General features: G+C 37.1%; 1 protein-coding gene across 1 annotated transcript in view; it reads right to left on the bottom strand.

The window, feature by feature from the left end:
* Nucleotides 1–2,861: 2,861 nt before the first annotated feature.
* The window catches only part of Hfm1 (helicase for meiosis 1), a 75,744-nt gene continuing 52,927 nt past the window's right edge, over nt 2,862–25,678 (bottom strand). The window contains exons 30-38 of the mRNA XM_042684583.1: nt 16,113–16,193; nt 15,758–15,873; nt 13,698–13,777; nt 12,385–12,488; nt 6,925–7,038; nt 5,355–5,445; nt 3,933–4,044; nt 3,686–3,834; nt 2,862–2,931 (exon numbers count right to left, since the gene is read on the bottom strand). Of these exons, the coding sequence (XP_042540517.1) occupies nt 2,862–2,931; nt 3,686–3,834; nt 3,933–4,044; nt 5,355–5,445; nt 6,925–7,038; nt 12,385–12,488; nt 13,698–13,777; nt 15,758–15,873; nt 16,113–16,193 (917 nt within the window). The remainder of the gene's footprint in view (nt 2,932–3,685; nt 3,835–3,932; nt 4,045–5,354; nt 5,446–6,924; nt 7,039–12,384; nt 12,489–13,697; nt 13,778–15,757; nt 15,874–16,112; nt 16,194–25,678) is intronic.

Here is a 25,678-nt window from a genome sequence, read left to right as displayed (position 1 = left end):
GGCGGGCGTGCGGCGGACGAGGAGAGGCCTGAACCTACGGGCAGAGCCTGGGAGAGCAAACGGACCAATGCTAGGGTCACTGAGCCAATCAGCGCCCAGGATACGAACACTGCGCTGTGGTTGGTTGCCTTCCATTCCATCAGCCAATTGTGTGCCGTGTACAATCTCACGTTGGCAAACTTGCGCAAGCGGTAGTGGCAGACTGCAGGTCCACTGTGTACAGTACCGTAGTCATCACTGAGGAGACACATGCTGTATTTTATTTCGATTTAATATTCTCTTAACATGTTGAAGCTAGCATTTTTGTAGTTGTAAATTTTTAGGCGAAAATAATTAAAATCATAAATATATACTTACCGCAAACTCCTGCAATTTGGCAGAAACTCTGTGATGCGGAATTGGATACGTATTTTTTAAACCCCGCCATGCGGTGACGCCACGAGCGGCGGGGACGACGGCATTTTATGATTACGGGCTGGCTTGTTTGATCACGCTCCACCATCCTGTGCCTTGCAAAGTCACCTGATGTATATGAAGGTTCAACCCTACAAGGAGCACACCCAGGGGTTGTCTGACAGTTCAGAATTGTTCAGTATTTCAGTGAGTTCCGGGAACTCTGGGACGTGCTGTGGAAACGCTCCGCAAGCCCCCCCCCCCCCCCCCCCCCAACGTCCGTGAGAAGGAGCACGCGTCCATCCGGGCGAAGGAGGCCAAGGCGGACCAGGGCTGAGGCCAGCTCTGGACCTATGCGCTCTGTGGGGCCATCGCAGGGGGGTGAGTCAGGGGACTCCCTTCTCCAATGGGCCAAGAGCCATGGCACTGTCTCAAAGAACTCCTGACGGTTGTCATGAATAAACTGAGAAACCTCCCAAAGATTCTATTTCAGTGAAAGCCAGGCCCCGGTGGCTCACAGCTATAGCCCTAGTGACTCAGGAGGCGGAGATCTGCGGATCACATTCAGAGTCAGCCCAGGCAGGAAAGCCCGTGAGACTTTTATCTCCACTTGAGCTGTGGCTCAAGTGGTGTAAACACTAACCTTGAGCAGAAAACTCAGAGACATTGCCTAAGCCCTGAGTTCAAGCATCAAGCACACACACACACACACACACACTTTTTAAGTCTTTTTAAGTATGTACATTGTTTGTGACGTTATTGCATAAATGATAGGCTGCAGCAAACCCTGAATATAATTTTTATATTCATTAGGAAACAGAAAAGCTGACTTGCTTTATTGAGATATTCACTTAGGTATAGTGATCTATAAATGAAGCTACAATATCTCTACCAAAATATTAAATGTCGCAAAACAAAAAGTGTTCTCATTCTCCACAGTAATGAGTACAGAACTTTGCATTTAGGAGATTACAGTAAGTCAAGTTGAATTGAATTTCTATTTCTTTAGTTTCAAAGTCTATGTACACAAAATAAACACTGTAATTGCATTGATTTTTCATTTTATTTTTGTGTTGGTTGCAGAGTTTGAACTCGGGTCTCAGGTGCTCTTAACTTTTGTTTTTTTCCCCTCAAGGTTGGTGCTCTACCATGTGAGTTCCTCAGCTCTCAGCTTGCTGAGTAGTTAGGCACAGGCCACTGTCTCCCAGCTTCAAATTTTCATTTTAATGGGGTTTAATAACATATAAAGGTTTCAGGATGATTGACTCAGATCTGAAACATACCAATTTTAAAGAGATCTAAAACAAATAAATAACTGGCTGCCATTATTTTTCAACAAAACCTCTTAGTTGATTTTAAGTTTTATCCTGTTTTCATGATAGTGGGTTTGAACTCAGGACTTTATGTTTGCTAAGTAGGTACTTTTACTCCTTGAGCCATACCTCCACCCCTTTTGACCTTGTATTTGAGATAGTGTCTCATTTTTTCATGTGGGCCAGTCTGGACAGCAGTTTTCCTATTTACACTACAAGCTACCATGATTCATGAGAATACATGAACCATCATACCTAGGTATTAACTGATATGGGGTCTTATGAACAAAATGTCTGGCTGGCATAAAACTGTGATCTTCTCAATCTCAGCATCTTGAGTATGTAATATTAGATGTGAGCCACCGAACCTCATGCTTTTGATCTAAATTAATACATATGCTCATAAATATTTACTAACCAAAACAATAAAAAATCTCACCTGAAAGTTTCTTTTCTTTTTTACTTATCTTCTAAGGCTAATGCTTAAAAAATTCTAAAATTTCTTAGATGGGCTTCAACTTCATATGGTATATACATAAAAAATAAATTAGAAATAAGCTTTGCTTAGAATGCCCATCAATAAGTTTGAGATTTAATTTATTGAAAAATAGTATGTCTTTCTGTTAAAGTCAGCATAACAAGGTTTTTATTTTATACCATTAAAAGCTAAACGATAGTAACTATACTAATAGTTTATTATTGCTCAAAACCAAGATAACAAGGTTCGAACAATGACTAGATTTTTAAAAACTAAAGCAGTCAATAACAAAATACATGAACACCATGTAACAAACAATCTAAATAACAGATTTACTAACAGCATTATTTTGCTTTCACAGAATACTTTAAGAACATAAAAAAATGACAATTCAAATTAGGTCCTGTCAAAATCAAATAAAGAATGAAACAATTATTTCTAAGTGTAAATCAATTTTAAGCTCATTAGAAAAAAAGCCACATTTTGAGAAAAAAGAAAGTACTTTTCAAAAAGTTACAATTGAATGAGAAAATCAAACAGCCCCTCAACTGTGCTGAAAAAAAGTCAACAAAACTGATCAAGAGATAAAGCGTTAACAATTATGATTTTTTAAAATGAAAAAGCATAGTTTGAGGTTAGGGGTCTCCATATTTTCTTTTAATAAGATTTTGTTGTTGTTACAAAATGCCATCAAATATTCCCAGAAAACTTTTCATTTCTCCAGCTGCTTCGACAGGATGATAATAACTAAGGGGGAAAGATCAAGTGTAAAATTAACCTTTTGTAAAACAATTTATTTTAGAATACAGAATACAGTGTAATATGAATACAACATATTAACTTGAAGATTGTTCTGAGGTTTATATATCAAATGAACCTTAGCCTGTATAACCTGTCTGTGGGTAAAAAAAATACTGGACTTTGGAAACTGTAGAAGAGCCAAATTTCCTAGTTATTTATTTAAATATACTGCAAAATAATGTTACTTAATAAAAGTACGAACAGGCCTTGAATCTGATTCTTCCATGAGAGAAGCTGCAGTTCTCCTTCCAAAAATGGCCAGTAGTGGAGGAATTGATCAGATTTATCCTAACTTTGTCACTGGCCCTGTCAAGTTGTAAAATAATTAGATGGCTAAAATACAACTTTAAATTTTGAAAAATTAGCTTGTCTCATTTGTGTTTCTCAAATGATTCTACACTTAAATGATCAATATACTACATTGAATCAGTAAAAACTACTTTATCAACTCAATATATATCTTCTGTAATTGTTAGCATCAAACATACAGGTTTTCAAAAATTGAGATATTTGAAGCTGTAAAGTATCTCAAGAACCTCAAGCTCTAAAACTGTAAAATTTCAATGTTTTTAATAAACAAAAGATTTGGCTTAATAAATAAAAGGCTCTGATTTTTAAAATGAATCAAAGAAAAAATACTGAATTTGCCCATAAAAGGTTTTTATTGGTATACTCTTGAAATGTACTTAAGAGTTCTAACCTGAAATCCGTTCCCTTTTTAGATTCACTATTTTGTATCAAGAAGTCGACTTTCTTAACATTAGTAGAATTTGGTATTTCTTTGGACTGAGTAAAGCACAGCCTCTCGAACACCGGTGACAGGCCTTGTTTTCTGTCATGAGGGGAAACCTGTATTTGGTGTAAAAAATAACAGTCATTGAAAGTTTAAGTATTCACACAACCTCCCCCCCCAACCCCAAAAGAAACAGGGGGGTTCTTCTGCTTACAGTATTTGTATTTCCGGCCTGTTCTGGCAATTGCATCATGGAGGATGGACCCAAGTCAGACATAGCATGGTTTGATAAACAAGTATATGGCTTCTCATATGATGAAACAAAACTAAAATTTTAAATTAATTATTTGTAAAACATTGTAGTAACATTTTAATTTACATTAACAGTGTATATTTGAGGAATGTAAAATTGATCATACTTATAAAAATTGATGATCCATGTTATCCTATTATTAAAAATTGATCTATATTTTACACTCATGGAAAACTTAGTATATTTCCTTTTCAAGACGAATTTACATATTCCAAATTACATAAGAGTACCAGTTTTTAAGGGAGTATAGAAATAATCCTAGAATAATTCTTCTTAAAATTCAGTCTTGCTGGGTGGTGGTGGCTCATATCTGTAATTCTAGCTAATCAGGAGGCTGAGAGCTGAGAATTGTGGTTCAAAGTCAGCCTTGGCAGGAAAGTCTGTGAGATTCTTATCTCTAATTAATCACCAGAAAACCATAAATGGAGCTGAGGCTCAAGTGGCAGAGTGCTAGCCTTGAGCAAAAGAGCTCAGGCCCTGTTTTCAAACCCTACAGCTCTCTCTCTCTCTCTCTCTCTCTCTCTCTCTCTCACACACACACACACACACACAAACACACACATTGAGTCTTATACTTAACTACTTAACTACAGGTAGCCTAACCCACCAAATTATGAAGGCACTTGAATTTGTGACCCTTGACTTATAGACTCATCTAATCAGGACATTCAATGTTCCTTCACAATCAGACTATGGCAATCTCATCCTTAATACTATAGGAATTCCTATGGTAACACTGATCCTTGAGCATGAAATGTCTCAAAAGTCTTATTCTTTTACAGCTGTTTCTTTATACATAGAACCCCTGTTCACTCCTGTTTTACTTTTCTTAAAAAATATAAAAATTCTGGGGCTGGGAAGGTGGCTCAATGGTAGATGCTTGCCTTGCATGCATGAGGCCCTGGGTTCAATTCCTCAGTACCACATAAGCAAAAAAGCCAGAAGTGGCACTGTGGCTCAAATGGTAGAGAGCTGGCCTTGATCTGAAGAGCTGAGGGACAGTGCCCAGGCCCAGAGTTCAAGCACCATGACTGACCAAAAAAAATAAAAAAATAAAATAAAAAATTATAAAAAAATATAAAAATTCCTGAGTTCCAAAAGACCATGATTTAGTAGGAGGGGCCCAGAAATGTACATTTTTAATATGCATCTGCTGATGATTCTGAGGCAGGTGGCTTAACAGAAACATACATCTAAGATTAAGAAGGGTTGTCTAGAACCTTATGGATTCCCTGACACCTAATAATTCAGTCTCATATTCTGATTGTCTTTCAAGAGGATACAAAGCTGAAAGAATTACAAACCAAAGTTCTAAAAACTTGCCTGTTGGACACTGTGTTTTGTAATTTTCTCTTTGACTTTTGGAGGGGTAGCTTACTTCCCCTGGCACTTGAACTCGGGGTGTCTCCAAAGCCTAAAATACGAAGGAACAGCTGAATTAAACTTTTTTTTTTTTTTTTTTTTGCCAGTCATGGACTTGAACTCTGGGCCTGGGCACTGTCCCTGAGCATTTCAGCTCAAAGTGAGCACTCTACCACTTGACCCACAGCACCACTTCTGGTTTTCTGGTGGTTCATTGGAGATAAAAGTCTCACAGACTTTCCTGCCCAGGCTGGCTTTGAACCGTAACCCTCAGATCTCAGCCTCCTGAGTAGCTAGGATTACAGGTGTGAGCTACCACCACCTGGAAAACTTTTTTAAAAATAAATTCCACTAGAGATTTCTTCTGTAGATATGATGCAGTTTTTAAAAGAAGAATTGACTCTTCTAATTGTGTATAAAATAAGGCAAAAGCTAGAGAAATAAATATAAAACATGTAAGTTAGCTTATGAGTCACTATGATTGAAGGTTCTCAGATCATCACTATTTACTTACTTTTTAATTCAGGCAAACAATCAAGTTGAAATGCATTCAACATTCTCAAGGGTCTGCGTGTTATTACTTAAAGTGAATCAGTTCATTGAAATTGACTGTCCAGTGACAGGGCTACTGAATTAAAGACCAGTATTCACTGCCTGCTATCAGTTCACAATGCCATTCAGTCCGGAGGCAGGAGTTATTGTCCAGCGATACAGGAAACTGCCTACTGACACACGTCAGAGAGATTTTCCAGATAACTTTGTGAACAGTGTAATAATTTTCTTGAAGATGATTAGCATTTTAGGTAATTCTTAATACTCTAAGATAACAGTATTAAAACTTCTAACTGGTTCCCTGAGGTAGGATACATTAAGAAGCAACAAAACCATAATGATGGGAATATGAGTCTCCATGAGAAGGCTGAAGACTGATTTCAGTCAGTATTTATGGGGGAAGAGTATCTCCACTTGTTATCTTGTCAAGCATTTAGCAAGATTTTCAATTTTGTGTTTTAGTGAAATGAATTTGTCTGCAACTCAAAGAACTAAGTCTCATGATTTTTTCATTTGTATCTGATTTAAATACAACTTCCAATACCAAAGAAATGGATCTTCTCTTATTTGCTCGTATCTGAAAAGTCAATGTTTTGACTAGAAGTTATTTTATTTTCTCTGTAAGTAGATGAATACATTTAAAAACATTTTTGCCCTTCACAAATATTAGAGATCATGTGTGATCTTAGAGAGCAGAAGGGTTTGTTTCATGAGGGAAAATTTAATGAACAGTCTGAATTTGAATGGAGTCTTTAATAAGAGGAGCAACAAATAAAAAAAAGCTCAACTGATATGTCAATATCCATAAAATAACCTTGACTTCTACCTACAGGAGGAAAAATCATGATGGGTCACTTTTGCAGTTTTGCTAGAAATTACAACCTTAACAAACCAAATCTAAGTAAGTACAAATAAAAAGGCAAAGATAATTAGTCCCAAGAACCAAATTAGAAAAATAAACAAAAGACAATGTATTTACCTGATGTTGTTGTCCTCTTAGTATCAGTTAAAAAACTACTAATTTCGATTAAGTTTTCATCATCAAAATCTTCCCAAACTTCACTTCCCAATTCAAAGTTCACATTCAAAACTTCTGAAAATGGAGATTTGCTAGTATCTTCATCTGTCAAATTCTGGTTTCCAGATATATTAAGATTTCTTTTGAATACTTTTGTCTGAGGGGCTTCCTCATTCAAAGTTGTAGAATAGTTCCATCCAGAAAATTCTATTATGTGTCCATATAAAAGATTAAAATTTCTTTTAAAATCATAAGTATCATTGTGTGTATACATACACACATACATATATATACATATATACACACATACACAAAACTTATCTGTCAAGTCACTAAGCAGAGCTCTTGAGCAGTAGTTTCAAAACACTGTGTCAAGCATTGTTGTTCGAGAGTTGTATTAAATCTAATTTTTAATAGTTTTAAAGATAACTAATTTTCCTCTTAATTTCTACATGAAAATAACTCTATAAATTTCATTATATAGTTTTCCTACCCTACAGATAAATAAAGACCATAAGGAATAGTAAAAATAGTGCAGTAGATTAGAAAGTAATTTGTAACAAGTTCCTAATTTATCCTAAGTAATTAAAAAAAGGAGAGAGAGCACAGCTAGGAATTAAGAAAATAGAGTTTAGATGCTGATATGTTAACTTTTGATAAACATATCTCAGAAGGTGTTTATATAGATGTATTTGTAATTAGAAGTATAGATTCAAAAACCCTCAGAGTATAGTTAGTAATTGAAGACTTGGGCTTACATGAAATTATCTAGGAAAAGTTGGTTTGAAGTGAAAAGAATAAAGAAGCAAAAAGAAAATAATCCATTTGTAAGATCAACAGGAAAAGCTCAGACAGTCTGAGAATGATTAAAGCAAAAGAAAGTAACAAATCTCAAATACAGAGGTCAAAAAGTGAAATTTGGAAATTATTAAATGACTTCATCAGTCAGGAGGTCATTAAATGGTGGTTTCAAAGTAGTGACAGAAAGGAACCCACAATTGAATGAATGAACAACAGTGCCCAGGTAGTAAGAAAGTGAACAAAGTGAGTGTAAAATTGCTCATCTGGGACTCTCAGTTTTGATGAGAAAGCAGCAAAGAGAGGACATGGAATCCTGGTTTGGGTCCATCTGTCATGCTTTCCCCTCTTTCAGTAGAAGCACCTCCCTTTTGCTTTGAAGTAGCATGCCTCCACTATTCCACAAGATCTTGTTGAGCCTTTGCTTATGGTTCCCTGCCTTTTTTAAGGCCATGGGGACAAAATGACCCAATGCCCAGACTATAGGGATTGATCAAGGATGAACACATGACTCAAATGAAGCCAATTAGAATGAATTCAGGTCTACAACTCAACAAGAAGATTGTATTTTTCTATTGAGGGTGTTAAATAGGAAGACAAACTTTAGGGATTATCTGCTACGTAGAGAGTCTATTTAACAGGGGCTGGGAAGGTGACTCAGTGGTAAAGCACTTGCCTTGCATGCCTGAGGCCCTGGGTTCGATTCCTCAGCACCACATAAGCAAAAAGCCGGAAGTGGTGCTGTGGCTCAAGTGGTAGAGCGCTAGCCTTGAGCTGAAGAGCTGAGGGACAGTGCCCAGGCCCAGAGTTCAGGCCCCACGACCGGACACCGCCCCCCCCCCCCAAAAAAAGAAAGAAAGTCTATTTAACAAATCAAGCCAATCATCATCAGGCATAGTTTAAAAACATGAGGGAAAGGGAGAGGTGTGTATAATTTGAATGCCAAAGCTAAAGGCAGTTTACATGAGATAATCAGTTATCCTTTTGTGTGATTATGTCTCTTTAAGTAGAATTTTTATCACTTGCAGTAAAAAAAATAAAAAAGGTCATGACTAGCTAGATTGACATATGTAGCTGAAGAAGGAAAAGACAGGCAGAGAGAAAAGGATGAAGACAGAGGAAAGAAGAGAGGAATACTGGTTCTCAAATGTCCCTGTGAGGGTAGGATTAGATGCCATTAAGATTATAGTTGGGTCTCAGCTACTTGGGAGGTGGAGGGAGGAAGATCACAAGTTAAAGACCAGCCCAGGTAAAGTTAGCAAGACCATTTCAAATTGAGAGACTTAGAAAAAATTGTTATGTGAAGACCCCCAAAAACTTAGGTCTCATGGTTTCCCTTATTTGCAATAACTAGTATACATCTAGGATAATCTTACCAGACAAGCAGAAAAGGTCAACAGCTATGTACATATGACCATATAAGATGATGCTAAGCGAAATGAACCCCAAGATAGGAACACAAGAGGTTTCATCTTTGTTGCTGCTGTTTTTAATGTACTATGTGATTTTTTTTGTGTCTTTTGTATGTTCTTTCCCCATAGTATAACCCCTATTTCCACTGTATTTGATTCTAGTGCCCTGCATCTTGTATATACATTTTTCTAATTTGGGGAGGGGAAGGGAAATAACAAAATACTGAAAAAATGATACAGTTGACTCATTGTAACAATGAAATGTACAAGACACTAAATTGAAAATGAACTTTACAACTTTGGGGAGGGGAGGGAGGAGTTGGGGTGGTGGGGAAGGAAGGAATGGTAGGGGAAAAACAAAGGAGGGGGTAACAATGCTCAATAGGAAATGTACTCATTACCTTACTCATGTAACTGTAACCCCTTTGTACAGTATCTTTACAATAAAAAATATATATTAAAGAAAACAAAATACAAAACAGAAGGACTGCATGTGTGGCTCAAATGACTGTGTGCCTAGCATTCATGAGGCCCTGGGTTCAATTCTTAGTACTAGAAATAAATAAAATAAATGATATGGAGAAAGAGAGAGAGAGTGAGAGAGCGAGAGAGAGAGAGAGAGAATGCTTGAATAGAAGAAAAATGTTCCCAGAGACAGAGAAAGAAATAGTTGAAATAGGATGGGCTGGTACAATGGAAAGTTGGAAGAGTTCATATACTATAATATGAACACTCAGTTTTCCACTGATAACCAAAAGTCAATTTCATTTTGTAGAAATGGCATTGGACTGGGTATCAAGAGACATGGAATCTATTTCTGGCCCTGTATTAATTAGGTATGTGATTTTGGGCAAGTCATTTAATCTATCAGAATCTTGGTTTCTTTCATTGTAAGATGAGAAACTACATAAAGCACACTTCTACAATTTAAGTTTTATGATTCAACATGCTTTCTCATATAACATAATTTTTTCTTCCCTTCTTGAAAATTGGGATACATATGATAAGAATTGCCATGTTTTTGTTAAAACATTCTTAAGAGTAGTATTTGAGTACAGTTATGTTTTGCCAAGAAAGAATGTCTGAAAATATAAGCCTACTTAATTGTTACAATTAATAGTACCCGATTAACAGCTTTAACTACCTGTCTCAATTCTAAAATCTTTAGAATAAAATTAGATGAGGGAACTGAAATAAAGGGTAAAGTATACTATGAGACACTACAGTCAATGGCATAAGTAGAACTCTGACTTAGCAGATTATTTCCAGTTCCTGTGTGTCTAACTACCACACTACAGGCTCTCCTGAATGAAAGAAGGAAAAGAATAAAGGTAAAACAGGAATATAGTTATTGCTGGGGGTTCCAATCTAGATGATAAGTTAGTATCATAATATAGATTAGAGTTGGGATTAGTGGGTGGAAAAGAAGCAAAAGTAGGAAAACCATGAAAATATAACTAGAAGTAAGCAGAGTAAAGGATGAACTATATAGAAGGGCAGGGAACAGAGTAGCAGTATAAGAAAAAAATTAGAAGGTTATAAGAGGGTTGAACATTTTAAACCTCCTATCCATTTTGTAATAATATCCAGGCTTTGAACGAGTAGGACAAAATGTTCCTTGTTCAGGATAGGCAGGTAAAAAGGAAATAACAATAACACAAGGGAACCAGGAGAACTGTTACAGTACCACACTTAGGTACATTTTGTCAGCCAGTTCTATGGTAGAGATTACTTCTTGATATAGAAGCCAACAGTCCCCAAGACAACCGCAAAGGAGACTAGAGATGAGCCAGAGGCCTCATCTTCATCTCATTACAATCCTGTTTTCAATTCCTTGGCTCAATGAGGGCATCTTATTAGGTAAACCATTCTCATTCTTGGAGATATACTTTCATTTCTTGGACAATTCCACCATTAGCACAATCACTACTGCAACCATTAAGCCCTATTCCATAAAACTGACAACGACTCGGGGATAGACACACTTGACTGCTTGGCCAAGCTGTCTGCCCTCAGTTTCCCTTAAGAGGTATACTATCGCTCTAGGACCGTTTTCTGCTTTAACAAAATCTAGCTTTCACTTAAATTAATCTGTGCTGTCAAATACTACTCTATTGTCTGCCCCTGAAATCTTTAATCTTTCACTCTTCAACTCAGAATAGGGAATTAAAAAAAATGATGTTACGGTACTTTAAAAAGAGGCAGGTAGGACTGGGAATGTACCTTAGTGGTAGAGTGCTTGCCTAGCACGCATGAAGACCTAGGTTCAATTCAGTACCATATACTCAGAAAAAGCTGGAAGTAGCACTTTGGCTCAACTGGTAGAGTGCTAGCCTTGAGCAAAAAGAAGCTCAGGGACATTGCGCAGGCCCTGAGTTCAAGCCTCAAGACTATCCAAAAAACAAAAAAACAAAAAACAGTGCCAGATACTTCACCTCTTTCCTCCCTACATTTATTGTGACTGATTTTTTTTTTTAATGCTAGGGGTTGAATCTAAGGCTTCACATATACTAGACAAGCCCCTCTATCACTGAGCTGCATCCATAGCCCTCTAAGATCCTAAATTATAACGGAAGGAAACATAAAATGACAGTGTCAAAGAATGGAAACAAAAGGCAATGACAGAGACAGTATTTTTTTTTCAGAAAATCCCCAACTTATTATTTCATACCATTTTATTTATACTTACAATGAACAAACAACTCACTGATTGTGATTATTTCTCATTCATTTTCACAGAGTAGTGATTAATAGGATGATCTAGGGAAATAATGCTAATAATATCAGGAGTCATAATGAACATTAGCAATGATGATGATGAGTTAACATGCTTAACTCACTAGTTAGAGATACAGGTGAAAAGCAAAACTTGTAAGTCTTCTGTTCCCCTCAACTTACTTTATCTTTCTATTGTATTAAAGAAATGATAAGAAACATAGGTTTAAGAACTAAAGAGATGTTTTTTTCAGCTCTTCCTTACATTATTTTTAAATAAAATAGTCAACACTGTGTAGGGAAGTTGCCTTTTTGACATAGAGTAAGGCCATCTGAAATAACAAAGCCAAAACCATGAAAGCAGCCCATTAACCCAGGGGAAAAATTGCTAAGTTAATCATCATAATAATTATGAACATTTTTTAAACAACATTACTTGTCAATCCAAAGTAGTGCCAAATCCATTCATTCTCAAGTCAATATAATGACAATTTACCTTTGCCCTGATATTCAAATGGTCCCTGTTGAACTTTTCCACAGATTTCATTCTGATCCTTCTGCTCAATTACATGCCATTCAGGTAAGCTTAAATTTTCAGACCTTTATTAAGAGAAATAAAACCATAAAAATGTTAAAGCCAGGCACTGATGGCTCACACCTGTAATCCTAGTTACTCAAGAGGCTGAGAGCTAAGGATCACTGTTCAAAGCCAGTCCAGCAGGGAATTCTGTGAGATTCTCATCTCCAGTTAACCACCAGAAAACACGAAGTGGAGCTGAAGTATAGCACTAGCCTTTACAGCAGACCTAGGTCCTGAGTTCAAGCTCCATGACCGACCCCCAACCCCCAAAAAGTGCAAAAGTTAAACAAAGGATGAAAATGAATCTGGCTTTAAAAACTACTTATTTGCATAAAAGAGGAAACTGTTTATGTACCCATCATTTCTGTGATAAACTGTATCTTGCCTTGGCAGTAAAGTGTAAAAGATGTTGTTGAATGGAAGAGACCAGTACTTAGCTTTACATGTCCCAAATGAATATTTGCTATCATCATATAGTCCTTAAAAATGTATTACTATTTCTGTTTTAAGTTAGATAAAAACAGATCTTTAGAAGTAATGTTAGGATCTAGTGTTGATTAGTAATTTCTTGTTCTGTATTAGTTAATAAATTAATTGACTGTCCTTCCTGGATATAGAACACTCTTACCTGGATGATTCTAAATCATAACATGAGAAAAGAACAATGTACTGGCATCAAGGCCTTCTGCTTACTAACTAGAAATATGAAGTTCGTGTCTTTTATCAATAAAATGAGATGAAAATACTTTGTGAGCAAGGTGGTTAAGATAAAAAAGAAATGATGCACAAAAGTAAGACTTTCAAATTATAAAGTATTTTATAAATCTAAGGTATTAACAATATGGAATGAGCACTTGAACAGAAAGTTTGGACTTTGTATACTAACATGATGTCCCTTTCTAAAACCCAATGTATTCCTGCCACCTAGATTAGAAGGCAGCAAATCTGACAAGATGACACATAGAATAGTTTCCTAGGGAAAAGATGGTTCAATGAATGTTCAAATATTCTATAACTGTAGAGTTCTAAACAAATGTATGGAACAAAAGATGACAAAATGTGTGTGTGTATGCGTGTGTATAAATAATATAGTTGCTTCACCATGGAACTAAATGATTAGCATGATTTTCTGTGAGTAGCCAATGACCACCTTCTGCTGAAAAAGTGGCTAGAGAAACAAATAATTTAAAATGAATATTTTAACTTAGATATTAACATTATATTTGTACCTTGATCTATTGGATATAGAAGGTTTTGGAGTAAAACCAAACTCTTTGAGATCCACACTTTGAGATTTATTCATCTGTAGCTATTAATGAAAAAATTACATTTATTTTTATTTCAAATTAAATCAATTAATAATTTCAAATTAACTTTAACACATCAGCCAAACATCAAAATTCCTGCTGGTACAGGTCCAGAACTCAATAAAGTGAGGAGAAATCCAGGCTAATTCCAACTCAAATTTTCTTCTCACATACTGGCAATCTTCATAGTTCTTTAGGAGGTCTTCTTTTCTCACTCTGTATGTTCTCACTGAAAGATCTATTTAGTCCCATGGCTTCAAAGATTGTCTACATATGACTATCAAAATCGTATTTCTAACTCAGCCCTCTCTCTTGATTTTCAAATATTGATATCCAATTGCCTGAAGATTGTCTTTTACATATAAATCTTGGCCTGTAAGTCCTCTCAGGTTTTAGTGTCGTGTATTGAACTTGGGTCCTTATGCATGCTAGGCAAGGACTCTTCCACTGTGCTATATCCTCAGCCCTAAATCCATTATTTCCTAAAGTGACTCAACACTTTCTTTCTCCAAATGTGTTTTTCTTTTGGTGTTCTTGCCAGAGAGATGCTCAGCTTTCCTTCCTGTTATTCAAGCCAGAAGTCTGGGCATCATACTTTTGACTGTTCTTCTTACCTCACCTCCCATAATAATGAAATAACAAAGTAGTTGGATCATATTACCTCTGAACAATCTCTTAAAATACTCATTTCTCTCTACTGCTACTACCATTGCTCTAGACTAGACCTATGAATTATTGAAAAAAATAAAAACAAGTTAATGATTCCTCAAGTTCCTATTTTTAAACTTCTATCCCCCTCTCTATCTTGCTGCAAAAGATCTTTATAAAATATAATTCTGATCATATCACTCAATACTTCAAGAAAAATTATATATTCCTAAAATAGCAAAAAGGTCTTCATGATCCAGTTCCTATGTGTCACATTTTTTTTCTCTCTTCCTTTCTTTCTCCCTCCTCCCCTAATACATACATTTGCATATTCTTGCCTGGAATATTACATCACTTGCACCATTATTCTGGTATTCTACCCCTCTGTACTTGACTTCTCCTTTGGGTCTCAACCACATCTATTAAGAATCCTTTCCTGGCCCATAAAATGTGTATGGAGTACACATCTTATTTAACTGAAGTATCTTATACTTCTGTCATAGAAGTATAAATAAGGCTTATTACCTAAGTACTTCATTCAACTATGAATTCTTATTTATCATTATATCTTAACCTGAAATATTCTTGATGCTCAATGAATATGGAATGAAAAAAGGAGAAAAGAAGGAAGGAAGGAAAACTTATGCTATTAAAAATTAGCATGATCACACAGTGGTGATCATTATAAACCTCATGTTCCTTCTCATTTCCCAACATTCCCCATTTTAGCCATCTAACAGAATCTTTTTTCTTCTTCTTTTTTTTTAGTCAGACGTGGGGCCTGAACTCTGGGCCTGGGCACTGTCCTTCAGCTCTTCAGCTTAAGGCTAGCGCTCTACCACTTGAGCCACAGCGCCACTTCCAGCCTTTTCTGCTATGTGGTGCTGAGGAATCAAACCCAGGGCCTCATGCATGCAAGGCAAGCACTCTACCCCTGAGCCACTTTCCCAGCCCAGAATCTTTATTCTTATGAAAATCCTAACAAAAAGGATTTTCTAGGATATAATTTAGGCTCAAGGTAAATCTGCTACTGACTAGCCTACCAACCAGTAGAAATTCATTCTTTCATTGCTTGGAAGGAAGGCTCTAGCTCAGTACCCATTTAGATGCAGATCAACTTCAGAATTTCCATCCCAGTCCAGGACAGATGACAGAAGGGCAAGAAATGAAGTGGCTTGGTGACATGGCTCAAGTTGTAGAGTACTTGCTTAGCATGTTAAAGACCCAGGGTCTTTATATACTTTATATACTGTAAATACCTACCTAATGGATACACAGAACAAATATTTACTTTCACTTAACAATAAAAAAGAAAAAATGATACTAAAACTAACCTTGAGACATTTAAATGGAGGAAGAGATGAAACAGCATTCCTGTTCCTTAAGTCAGATAAATATGAAGAAATTGCTGACTCTTTAACTTCTAACTTCTGTGCAACCCCAATTTTACCTATAAAAATGTAAGATTCTTTAGATTAAACTTTAATTATTATTCAATATAAAGCTAATTTTATTTCAAATTTAATATTTACTTTTTCCATTTTGCTCCAAAAGAAAGAAAACTATTTCAGACTTGTAAGTTGCATGATGTAATATCACAGATAGATAACCAGGATGTTATTTCTAGATAATTGGGAGGCCAAGGACATTCACTTTTAGTTTGAAACAAAGTTGTTCTAGAGAACTCACAGCAGTCATGTCCACATGTATGTTTATTTTTGCAGTGATGATTGCATTCTCGGTTCCCAGGCTTTTTGCAAGGAGTTGTTCCTAAATTAAAGTAGGAAATGCAAACCCCTTTGTTATTAAATCTATTATTTTGAACTAATATGTCATTTTTCCCAGTCTCTTTTTTCTCATATAGAACAAGAGGATTATGATATTTATACTTCCTCAAATGTTAACCATATACAATTTTAAAATACGACTCTTCATTTTATCAGTATATATTAATTGTACAAAAGGGTTTTATTGTGTGGTATTTCCATCTATGCTTATGAGATGCTTAGATCAAATACCCCCTCTATTATCACCCTATTGATTCTTCTATTTAACAATTTTAAACGGTTTCACTACTCTACTTTCACATGCGTATATACTTTCATTCTCTCCTCTCCCATTCGTTCCCACTGTCAGTCTCCTCATCCTTATCTAAAAGTTATTTCTGATAACAGTTCCTGTCTCACTGTTAGTTCATCCTGTTTTTCCCAAGAAATATCAAGATATTGATGTTTCTTTCAACCTTCCTATTATAAATAGAGCCAAATAAATACAGCCAAAAACTTTGTCTTGAATGAGGGGAAAATGAGGGTGCAGATTTAAAACATTTTTCTGTTTAATAGTTAAGCCCGAGAAGCTGGAGAGAAGCAAATTTCAAGATAGTTTGATGGCACCACTGTCTGGCTGTTAAATAGTATACACATAGACACAATAAATCTTATAAATAAGTGCTTTAGAGATATAAGAATTGGCTATGTGGGCTGGGATGGTGGCTCAGTGGTAGAGCGCTTGCTTTGCATGTCTGAAGCCCTGGGTTCGATTCCTCAGCAAAAAGAAAAAAGCCAGAAGTGGCACTGTAGCTCAAGTGGTAGAGTGCTAGCCTTGAGCTGAAGAGCTGAGGGACAGTGCTCAGGCCCAGAGTTCAGGCCCCACAACCGGACCCAAAAACAAAACAAAACAAAAAAAAAGAATTGGCTATGTGAATTCAAGGAAATTCGAGTTTTGACTGCTCAAATTTAAAATAAATGTATTCAGGTATGCAATTTATCCTTTATTTACTTTTTTTTTTCTGGTCATGGGGCTTGAACCCTGAACCTGGGCGCTGTCCCTCAGCTCTTCAGCTCAAGGGAAGTGTTCCACTTGAGCCACAGCACCACCTCTGGTTTTCTGGTGTCTTTTTTTTTTTTTTTTTTGATCCGGTTGTGGGGCCTGAACTCTGGGCCTGAGCACTGTCCCTTAGCTCTTCAGCTCAAGGCTAGTGCCCTACCACTTGAGCCACAGTGCCACTTCCAGCTTTTTTCTTTTTGCTTATGTGGTGCTGAGGAATTGAACCCAGGGCCTCAGGCATACAAGGCAAGTGCTCTACCACTGAGCCAACTTCCCAGCCCTCTGGTGTCTTTTTTATTGGACATAAAGAGTCTCATGGAGTTTCCTACCCAGGCTGGCTTTGAACCGTGATCCTCAGATCTCAGCCTCCTGAGTACCTATGATTACAGGCGTGAGCCACCAATGCCCAGCTTATTTACTGTATTTTAAATGGACCTGTTTTGGTTTATGCTGGTACTGGGCCTTGAACTCAGGTCCTGGGCACTATCCCTGAGGTTTTTGGTTTTGGCTTTTTTCCTCAAAGTTAGCACTCTACCACTTGAGCCACAGCTCCATTTTCAGTTTTTTTGGTGCTTAATTAGAGATAAGAGTCTCATGGACTTTGCTACCCAGGCTGGCTGGTCCTCAGATCTCAGACTCCTGAGTAGCTAGGATTATAGGCATGAACCACCAGCACCTGGTTTAAGTAGACCCTTTCTTGATCTTACTGTCAAAACTAACATTGAGTTGGGGGAGATATTTAATTGGTTCTTAAAGGACAGACTGACATCTAGGTATGAGAAGGAGCACAATGATAAAGGCATAATGCTCAAGGGTAGAAAAATCACAGATTGTAAAAACAGACAGCAGCTTATTTTTGTGGAATGTAACTTTTAAGTGACCTGCGCATATTGAAGATGGCAGAGAGTTTTGAAAACCTTTTACCTTTCTCAGTCCTTTACCCTTCATTTTTAGTGCCAATGTTTAATGTTTTTCAAGCTATGTACCACCAAGACAATGTAGTTGTTTAGGATAAATGCAAGAGGTTGCTCAATATATGAGACAAGAGATAACTCTTTCTGGGCTGAGCAGGTCAGGCTATCAGGTACTATTATAGTTAAGATATGAAGAATTCTCCAAAAGCACATGTATTGAAGGCTTGGTCCCTAGTTGGTGGACCTAATCATTGAGTGGTGAGTGGATCATGAGGGCTCTATACTAGTCCACTGAGGAATTCATAACTGTATGGCACTATTGGGAGGTGGTGGGTTGTGAGGCCTGGTTGGAGGAGGAAGATTACTGAGAGAGTGCACTTGAAGGGAATTATGGAATCCTTGAAGGGAATCCTGTCCTGCTCCCTGGCTGACATGAGGTGAGTGACTTTTCTGCCATGTCGGTCTGCCATGGTATACGGCCTCACCACAGGACAAAAATAGAGCCAGCCAAATGCAGACTGACGTTTCTGAAACTGAGAGTCCAAACAAATCTCTCTTCCTTTTAAACTGTTTCTCTCAAGTATTTGCCACAATGACAAAAATTAATACATGTACTGATGATTTTTAAAGTCCCTGGCATTTGCACGTTGACAGATAAATCACAGTAGTCTCAACTAAACATGAATCATTTTGAGATGATAAACAGTATTCAGATAAGACTACTCTGTGACCCATACTAGAAGACAGAGATAGGACTACCAAGTAATGATTTCTGAAACCAGACAGAATGCTCATGAACCACAAAAATAATGAAACATCCCCCTCTTCTGGCTAACAGAAATGACTACTATTTTTTTCAACCTATCTTCAATATAAAAACTAACAAAATGGCTGATACCTTACTTTCTGATAGTACTTAAGACGTGACCCTTGTTTTCCCTTCATTCTTCAGTCTCCTCCAATTTATTATGAAATCCTATAATAAATTCCTTCTAACTCTGACTTGATCTGCTGTGCAGAGGACACTCCGCTCATTTCCTGTAGCATGTCACACAAACCATATTTTCCCCAAAGGCAAATAAGGGGCCATTGACAGATGGACATTATACTTTGTAAGGAGTTCCATGACTTACCAATTAAAAAAGTAGATCTCAACTTGTAATTATATTACCTTTCATTGAGACATTAACTGGTTTGAATCCAGACTCCCATGTTCCAATGTATTATATACATTGTTGCATAAGTAATCCTCCAAAAATTTGATTAATCTGTCCACTTAGCAACATTAGCTACTACTCTTGCTAAGAAAAGAAATCCTATATTTAAGGTCCTGAACAATCTTACTCCAGACTCCCTTTCTAGCACCCATATTAATTGTACTTCCATCAAAACACTCTCACTTGTCATTCTTCAAATTGTCCCACACCTTCCTTTGTATCTTTGGTTCCATCTGAGAATACCTTCTTCCAGGTTTTTCTGAAGTCTATCAAGTTTCAAAGTAGCTCGAATGTCATCCATACATCAGCCATTCAGGAAGGGCTGAGGAACTGGAAGATACCATTTGATACTGGATCATGGTAAGATGGATATAAGGAGCTGACTCCTTGGCCAGCAGGAGGCTCCCTATCCAGTGGGAGGCTGCAATGAAGCTGTGGCTCACCTGCTTCCCTGATTCCAGAAAGCCATGGGACTTGCCACTTTGCCCTTTCAGATACAGCTGCATGCTGTAAAACTGCTTAGCTCCAGCATAGAGTTCATATCTTAAAGAACAAAGCAACCCATCACTTCTATAACCTAGCCCCTCTAGTTCAGTGTTATCCTGTGGGATTGAAGATATGAGTGGATATGATCTCACTTTGCTGTGTGTGAAAGAATTTGCCTATCTAAAGAATTTAACTGCCTTATCTGTCTTTGGGTGTCTTGTGTACTTCCTGCCAAATCTTTAGATGTGAGGTAAGACCAGGTATCATATGCCATATTGCTGCTTAGGGATTGGTTGGGCATGTGACCATGTGCTTGTAGGACCTGCTAATGACCTTTGTTTTAAGCAGAAAAGAGATATATTAAATTTATAGACTAAAAAAGATCACTATATGGTTTATAATATGAAGAGATTTGGGAAAGGACAGAATGGATGCAATAAAACTAGTTAAGAAGAGTAAGAAGACTAGGCAAGAAAATGATGGCAACTCAGTCTATAGCAACAGCAGCAGAAGCAGAGTTAGACAAAATGGCTAGAAGACATATGGAAGGCAAAAATATTTTTAATGTAGAATCAAATGGAGTCCTTTTCTTTAACAGTATATTGTGTTCCTTTTAGCTTAGCCATATAAGTGTCTTAGAAGTTATATCTATATCTATCTATCTATATATTTTTTTTTGGGGGGGTCTGGTTGTGGGGGCTGAACTCTGGGCCTGGGTGCTGTCCCTCAGCTCTTCAGCTCAAGGCTAGTGCTCTACCACTTGAGCCACAGCGCCACTTCTGGTTTTTTCTTTTGCTTATGTGGTGCTGGGGAATGGAACCCAGGGCCTCATGCATGCAAGGCAAGCGCTCTACCACTGAGCCACCTTCCCAGCCCCAGAAGTTCAATATTTAAAAAAAAAAAGATAAATACAAAAAGATACCCTAAGCTGAGTGCTAGTGGCTCATGCCTGTAATCCTAGCTACTCAGGAGGCTGAGATCTGAGGATCACGGTTCAAAGCCAACCCAGGCAGGGAAGTCTTTGAGACTTATTGCCAATAAACTACTAGAAAACCAGAAGTGGTGCTGTGGCTCAAGCAGTAGAGCACTCCCCTTGAACTGAAGAGCTGAGGGATAGCACCCATGCCTGAGTTCAAGCCCCACGACCAACAAAAATAAATAAAGCACCCAATCCATTTGAGTCTCCCCCTCCCCCACCCCCCCCAAACTCATGGATGCCTTCTTTCTCTAGCTCTCTCCTCCTCCTAATGCAATAGGAACATATCTTTTTCTTTTTTTTTTTTTTTTTGCCAGTCCTGGGGCTTGAACTCAGGGCCTGGGCACTGTCCCTGAACTTCTTTTGCTTAAGGCTAGCACTCTACCATTTGAGCCACAGTGCCACTTCCAGCTTTTTCTGCTTATATGGTACTGAGGAACTGAACCTAGCGCTTCAAGCATGATAGGCAAGCACTCTATGTTCCCAATCTGGGGAACATATCTTATAGCTATCATCCTGAAATTTCCATTATATTGCTCTGTCCTTACTTCTTTCCTCATTAGCTACCTCATTTTACTGGGGTTTATCCTGAAGCAACTAACTGAAAACAGATGTGTGAGAGTGAAACTTTTAATGTATTAGAGTCTTTAACATTTAGTTAAGAGTTTAACTTGGGTATAGTTGGAAGTAATTCTTCCCTGGAATTTTAGCCATTTTTTTCCTAGTATCCAGAGTTGCTAATAAAACAAAACTTACTACAACCTTGATTTTTGTTCTCTGGAAACATTTATGATTTTACCTTTACCCATGATATTCTGAAGCATTGCAATTATTCCTTGTTTGTAGATCTTCTTTCATTCAATCTGCTTAGCATTAAGTGAGCCTTTTGGATGTGCAGATTTATGTCTCATTTTAGGTCTAGAAAATACTTTTTTTCATTTGTTTTGGAACACTTGTTAGTCAGATATTAGGCTCTTTGATTTCCCACTCTTTTCTCTTATAATTTTCTGTTCTCGTTGCTTTTTGCCTTCATTTAGACTCTATTTTTATTAAGAGGACACTCAACTAGAAGTTCCAATGTTTGTTTCTGATTGCAGATTTTATTTTCCTGTGTTTGCTCTTACACTTTGAAAAAAATGGTATCATGTTCTATTTTATGGTAGAAATTTAATCTTTACAATAATTTCTATATAGTTACTTACAGTTTTCTATTACATTTGTTACATTCTTGCATTATCCTGTCTTCAAATATATGGCCATTTTTGGTTGTTTGCCTATGAGGTACTTTTATTATACCTCAATTTCAGTGAGAAAACTAAATCATACAGATGTTAAGTACATGCTCTGAACTATGCTATTAGTACGTAGTAAACTGGAGATTTGAATTTTTGTAGGATAATTCCAGAGACTACTCTTTCAATCATGCTGTCTTTCTAATTATACTAGTTGCTTTGGTTTTCTTCCTAGAGATTAACTTAATTTGTTTAGAAAACAGATTATTTGGGGAATAAGAAGGAAATGCATGCAAGATGTCCTTTTTCTTTTCTTTTTTTTTTTGGGTCCGGTCGTGGGGCCTGAACTCTGGGCCTGGGTGCTGTCCCTCAGCTCTTTAGCTCAAGGCTACCACTCTACCACTTGAGCCCACAGGGCCACTTCTGGCTTTTTTTCTTTTTTCTTACGTGGTACTGAGGAATCGAACCCAGAGCCTCATGCATGCAAGGCAAGCGCTCTACCACTGAGCCACCTTCCCAGCCTAAGATGTCCTTTTTGCATAGTTACCTCTGTCTTAGTCTAAGACTTCTGAAAAGATGCATTTTTAAACACTGCCACAAGATGGTAGATGGTGACTATATACACACAGTTTCTCCCACTGGTGAAAACAGATCTGGATTATTTTATTATCTGATTATTATTTTACTGTTATATTATATTATTATATTATCTGATTTTAATTTTAATTATCTGATTCTGAAATCTGTTTCCAAAAATTTTAAGATAGAGTTGGCATGTATGTCAGAAATGACAACTGTATACTTTTGTTTCTGCTGAAAATGGTATTTAGAATGTATCTGTTCTTCCACGTCACTCCACCCTGCTCCCAACATGCTGAGAATGATCGAATTTGTCTTATTAACAAATGCAAACTGTAAGACTTCGATAATTATAAAATAAGTATCCTGGAAGTCAACTAAAGCTGAATTCTTATGTGGTACTGAGGAATCGAACCCAGAGCCTCATGCATGCAAGGCAAGCGCTCTACCACTGAGCCACCTTCCCAGCCTAAGATGTCCTTTTTGCATAGTTACCTCTGTCTTAGTCTAAGACTTCTGAAAAGATGCTGTTGTTGTTGTCCATTGTAGGGCTTGAACTCTGGGCCTGGGAGCTCTTCAGTTCAGGGCTAGTGCTCTACCACTTGAGCTACAGCGCCACTTCCTAAAGCTGAATTCTTAAATACACTTTTATCATGTCTCATACTTCATCTTATCATAATCTAAGATGCACATACATTTAGATGGTTTAAAGCTGCTGGTTCCAAGTACTTCAAGTAAAGCAAATTTGTTAATGATCTCAACTAGAATTGTACTGAACTATACTATCTAAACCAAATACAAGACAGTCTCCAACTTGATGATTCTCAACTTTACACTGACTGGAAAGTGACATGCATCCAATAGAAACCAATCTTTAAACGTCTGAGTTTTTATCTTTCATGAGGTTAATGCTGTGTGGTGCGCACTGCTCTCTTGCAATACTGGCAGTGGCAGGGAGACATGGCTCCAGTGCCTCACAATTTTGTGAGCAATCAACTAGGCTTCGTAGGTGCTATGTTGTGAAACTATGGTGCTCAATAGGTTTGGTATATTAAATGCATTTCAACTGGATGCGTTTATCAAGATATAAACTCACAAGTCAAGAAGCAGTGGTGTCAGTAATTTAATGGCATGAAAACAAAATGACTTAAATTGTTTAGTTAAAAAACACAAATTTTGTGGCACAATCTTAGGGTAAATCACTGAACTCTTCGACAGAGAGTTTATATATGTTAGGTTTAAAAGTTCTCATCTATCTAGCTTTGGAGATCTGTGAATTTTCATCAAAGTATTAAGTTATACAATCAGATATATATAAATTCTTCAGATTTAGAATAGCTGTGTAAGTATTTATGTAAAAGTGCGTGTATGTATAAAATATTACCTGTCTGATAGGATACATCTTCTGTGTGCTTTCTGCAGGGCTGTGCTAAATATGGGGAGAACCTCTGCCTTTATAAAAGACTGATGCTAAGTACAAAGTATAGCAGACATCCAATCTTTCATAGCAGCTTCAGTAACAGAAACAATTCAAGCTATTTTAAACAAAGAGCTGATATTGGGCAGAAAAATATGTGAACATATCTCATAGAACCCCAAAGCATTAATATAGCTAAGCTTTCCTGTAGCTTAGAAGTAGGAAGTGGAAAGCCATTAGACCTCAGCCCTGGCATTCTCACCTCTGCTTCACTCTGTACCTCTGCTTTCCTTTTCCCTTTCCTTCATAGTCCATCCACCTTTGATTCTCTCTGCATATGGTAAAAGAGGACTATCTGACATGACAGTTTTGAGTTTATACTATCCTACTGCAGCCCTAATAATCCCAAATTGTCTTGGCTTGAACTCAGAGCCTCCTACTTGCTAAGAATATTCTACTGCTGAACCATGGTTCCAATCCCTTTTTGCACTGGATGTTTTGAGGTAGAGCTTCACCTTTTGCCCAAATTTAGCATGAATGACATATGCATGCCACAGATGTATGTTTCTTCAGCTGAAATGATGTCTCATAAGCTTTCTTTGCATGTACTGGCCTAGAACCAAGATCATTCTGATCTCAGCCTTCCAAAGTATCTTGGATAACAGGTTTGAGATACAAATGCCCAATGTAAATTTCATGCTTGCTTGCTTTCTTTCTCTTTCTTTTCTTTTCTTTCTTTCTCTCCTCTCTCTCTCTCTCTCTCTCTCTCTCTCTCTCCTGCCCTTCTCTCTTTGTTTTTTGTCTGAGACTGGAACTTGAACTCAGTGCCTGATGTTTTCACTCATTGGTTAGTGCTCTACAAACGGAGTCATGCCTCCAGTCCCCTAAATTCTTTCTTAAACTGAGATATTTCCTCCCTTCTGGGAATTTCAATTTGGGATTGCAAAAAAGAAGTTTCCTGATAACTTTGTAGCCAAGAATTGTGGCCAGAATGGAGATTTGAGAATTTGTAGTATAAATAACTATAGCCTACTTTTTTTTTTGTCAGTTGTGGGGCTTGAACTCTGGGCCTGGGCATTGTCCCCCAGCTCTTCAGTTCAAGGCTAGTGCTCTACCACTTGAGCTACAGTACCACTTCCGGCTTTTTCTGTTTATGTGGCGCTGAGGAATCGAACCCAGGGCCTCATGCATGCAAGGCAAGTACTCTACCACTGAGCCACCTTCCCAGCCCCTATAGCCTAATTTTTTGATGGGGAAGTGTTATGTTTTAAAGATCTACTCATTTATCTATCTTTGGGGATCTGTGAATTTTCATGAAAGAATTAAAGGAAGAATATCATTGAAATCTAGACAAATCCTTTTCCATTTTTAATATGCAAATGTATATACACTAACTTTTTAAAACAAATGTCTTTTTGTGAACATATATGCATACTTCTACCAAGTGAATCCTAGAAAAAGAATTGCTCTATCATAGAATATATGTATGTTAAGCTTTGTAAATACTACTACTAAGCTTTATAATACTATGATTACTTCCAAATTAGTTGTATCAATTATGTTCATACCAAAATTAATAATAATTGTGATTATATATCTGTATCAAGT

The sequence above is a fragment of the Dipodomys spectabilis genome, unplaced genomic scaffold (assembly GCF_019054845.1).
Source record: "Dipodomys spectabilis isolate Male_0828 unplaced genomic scaffold, ASM1905484v1 ptg000002l, whole genome shotgun sequence".
NCBI classification, from domain to species: Eukaryota; Metazoa; Chordata; class Mammalia; order Rodentia; family Heteromyidae; genus Dipodomys; species Dipodomys spectabilis.
This window is presented reverse-complemented; position numbering and strand designations above follow the sequence as displayed.